The sequence below is a fragment of the Aplysia californica genome, unplaced genomic scaffold, assembly GCF_000002075.1.
Source record: "Aplysia californica isolate F4 #8 unplaced genomic scaffold, AplCal3.0 scaffold00319, whole genome shotgun sequence".
Lineage (NCBI taxonomy): Eukaryota > Metazoa > Mollusca > Gastropoda > Aplysiida > Aplysiidae > Aplysia > Aplysia californica.
This window is the reverse complement of record NW_004797589.1, coordinates 758,834-761,564: the sequence shown is the minus strand read 5'-3', so window position 1 is coordinate 761,564 and position 2,731 is coordinate 758,834. Positions and strand designations below refer to the sequence as shown.

The following is a 2,731-nucleotide window of genomic DNA, read 5'->3' as shown; positions in this document are numbered from 1 at the left end:
GCACTCGGATCTGAAAAAGAGGCAGGTCTAGATCTAGATATTCTAGATCAATCTAGATTTCCAGATCTAAATAGAAAGGACATTTTAAAATCCCTGATGTTTTACTTCTAGGTTTCTATTGTGCGAAAATCCGCCTGCTTTACACCTAATAAATAACTGAACTGAAGAAAGTCCGATGATCCCACAATTAAGTTTAAAAAGTGAATTCCACAAAGCTGTTACTTACAGCTATGCTGGGATAGCGATGTTTATGTTTGATTTTGGAAGGACTTTCGTAACGAGCGACCACCCCAACAAACACAATAAAGTTTTTTATAAAGACCTTACCCTTACCCTGACCCTATCCTTAACCCTAACCCTTACTTCCTACTACTGCCCTAACTTTACACCTACCCAAACCCTAAACCTAACCCTCTTTTCTAGTTTTGATTCATATAGTGGTTGCTCGTTATGGAAATTCTCCTTTAATTTTGGAGGAGGTTATCAAATTGTGCTGAAATGGTAACTTTTATTTTCGCCTACTTTCTGTCAACGTTTCACTGTGGTATTGGGGGGCCAAGAAGGGCTTTCCACCCGTCTCTTATTCTCAAACTTATTTGAACGATCTTCTCTTCCTCCAACCAGCTGTGCCCCATCTGTCTGAGTTACTCCACCAGATCTCGTTCACAGATGGATCTCCTCCTTCCTGTCTTGGGCTCTTCCTCCTCCCTTGAGGACCCCATCTTAGGCTTTGCCCAGTCAAGCCTTCTTGTTACTACAATACATTATGGGCTGGTTTCCTAAGAGTGTGCCTGATAGTAATACACCGCCATCTTCTTTTCTTGAATTTTGCTCCTCCTTACTTCATACTTCATGAAGGAAAATCATGGCCGGCCCTAACACCATATATTATATATCTGCATCAAATGAATCAAATGGGTAATGGTCTCTAGGTATTGATTTAGCTTTATGTGTAGCAGCTTAGCTGGTGTAATGTCCAAGCTCATCCCTAAAAACAAATCAGTGTCCCTGTACTACTTTCAAAACAAGCCCCAACTCATTGTTTTAAGTATTGTCATCGCAAGAAAACATTTTCAGCACTTTTGGTCTTAACACTTTTCACCCACGCGCAACACTTATCCCCTCGAACCAAGATACAGGTGCGGTACACGCTATTGTATCACACCAGCGCCGATCGCCCTTCCGTGGGGGCAAAGTGTTAAACTTGAAATGCCAAAATGGTGAGTTGTTGGTAAACATTTAACAATTTGTCTCTTTTAAAAACAATTCTGTCATACTTAATGAGAATGGTATTGATATAAAATAGTATTGCCTCTCTGTTTTGTTTTCAGGTTGTGAGCCCCCTGTGAGACTGCCACAGACGCAATGAGCAAATCCAAAGAGGCGGTAGCGAGCCAGGCTGTCTTTTCCTATCTTTTAAAGCAAAACAGACCCTACAGTGCCCAAGATTTATTTCAAAATATGGGAAAAGACCTGGGAAAAACTGCTGTAGTTAAAGCTTTAGAGAGTTTAACCGCGGAGGGTAAGATCAAAGAGAAAGTCTATGGAAAGCAAAAAGTCTACGTCATAGATCAGACTCAGTTTCCAGATGTTGACGAGTCTGAAATAAAAAGTATGGACGATAAAATCTCACAGCTCAACGGAAAATTTCAGCTGAGATCAGAGGAAGTTCGAAAGTTAGAAAGTGAACTCCGTGCCTTTAATGGCATGCTGTCTACTGAGTCGGCTCGTGCTGAGCTGAGCAAACTTTATTCTGAACTCGAGCAACTCAAAGTTAAACTGAACAAGTTCAAGGAAGGGAGAGTTCTGATTTCAAAGGAAGAAAAAGATCGTGTCTACCAAAACAGGGAGAAATATGTCAAGGAGTGGCGGAAAAGGAAGCGGGTCACTTCTGACATCTTGAACGCTATTCTCGAAGGGTATCCCAAAACGAAGAAGCAGTTGTACGATGACATTGGGATTGAGACTGACGAGGACTATAATGTGAAAGTGCCTGATGTGTGAAGAGAGACAAAAAAGTATTTACCTTTCCAGACTTTGCAGTTGTGTGAGGTTCACTTTTGCTGAAAGTAGAAAAATTATTTCTTTTTGCAGCAGGAGGAATGTTGTAAACTGGGTGGAAAAATGGCTCAAGATTGTTGTTAATTCAAGAGTTGTACTTGATGCTCATAAGTGAAAGACTGTCTGAGAAGGCCTTCTGAATGCATTGCTCTCGCGACTTTCTTGCTCTGCCTGGATATGTGACTGCCATATATTTTGCATTCCCATTATTGACAGAAATTTAGTTAATTAATTAGGGGAGTAGGTTTCATCTGCAGAGGGTTACAGTATCCCAGCAGAGAGAGACTAAGGTAGGCTACATATATTTGAAATGAATGGACTATCCTATGCGGAGAATTGAACTGATATATATATATCTTTTGTGTGCAAAGGCAAAGAGTCTACCACCGTGTACAACCATCATACCACAGAGGTCCATATCCTGTTTGTTTTCCACGCGGATGCTGTTTATTTTGGTCCTGTGGTGCATGCATTGTGCCCTTTGATCTGATGCTGTGATGCAAAACTATAGTTGCAGGTTTTGTTCAGTTACATATTTTTATAGTCACGCATGCAGACACCAAGTTACTTCATTGCCTCTACCCTGATCTAGGGTGAGAACGCGATGATGATGATGGTGATGATGATTTATTTAGTATCGGTATTATAAATTTTGAAATTCTACTGTCTT

At 40.6% G+C, this 2,731-nt stretch overlaps 1 protein-coding gene across 1 annotated transcript; it reads left to right on the top strand.

Moving 5' to 3' along the window:
- Positions 1–1,161: 1,161 nt before the first annotated feature.
- On the top strand, positions 1,162–2,731 carry LOC101862123 (homologous-pairing protein 2 homolog). The gene has a single exon (XM_005102290.3). It carries the CDS (start codon positions 1,366–1,368, stop codon positions 2,002–2,004), a length of 639 nt encoding a protein of 212 aa, XP_005102347.1. The 5' UTR covers positions 1,162–1,365; the 3' UTR covers positions 2,005–2,731.

Bases quoted from the DNA above. Each gene is read 5' to 3' on its own strand.
- LOC101862123 (XM_005102290.3), top strand. From the start codon at position 1,366: ATGAGCAAATCCAAAGAGGCGGTAGCGAGCCAGGCTGTCTTTTCCTAT.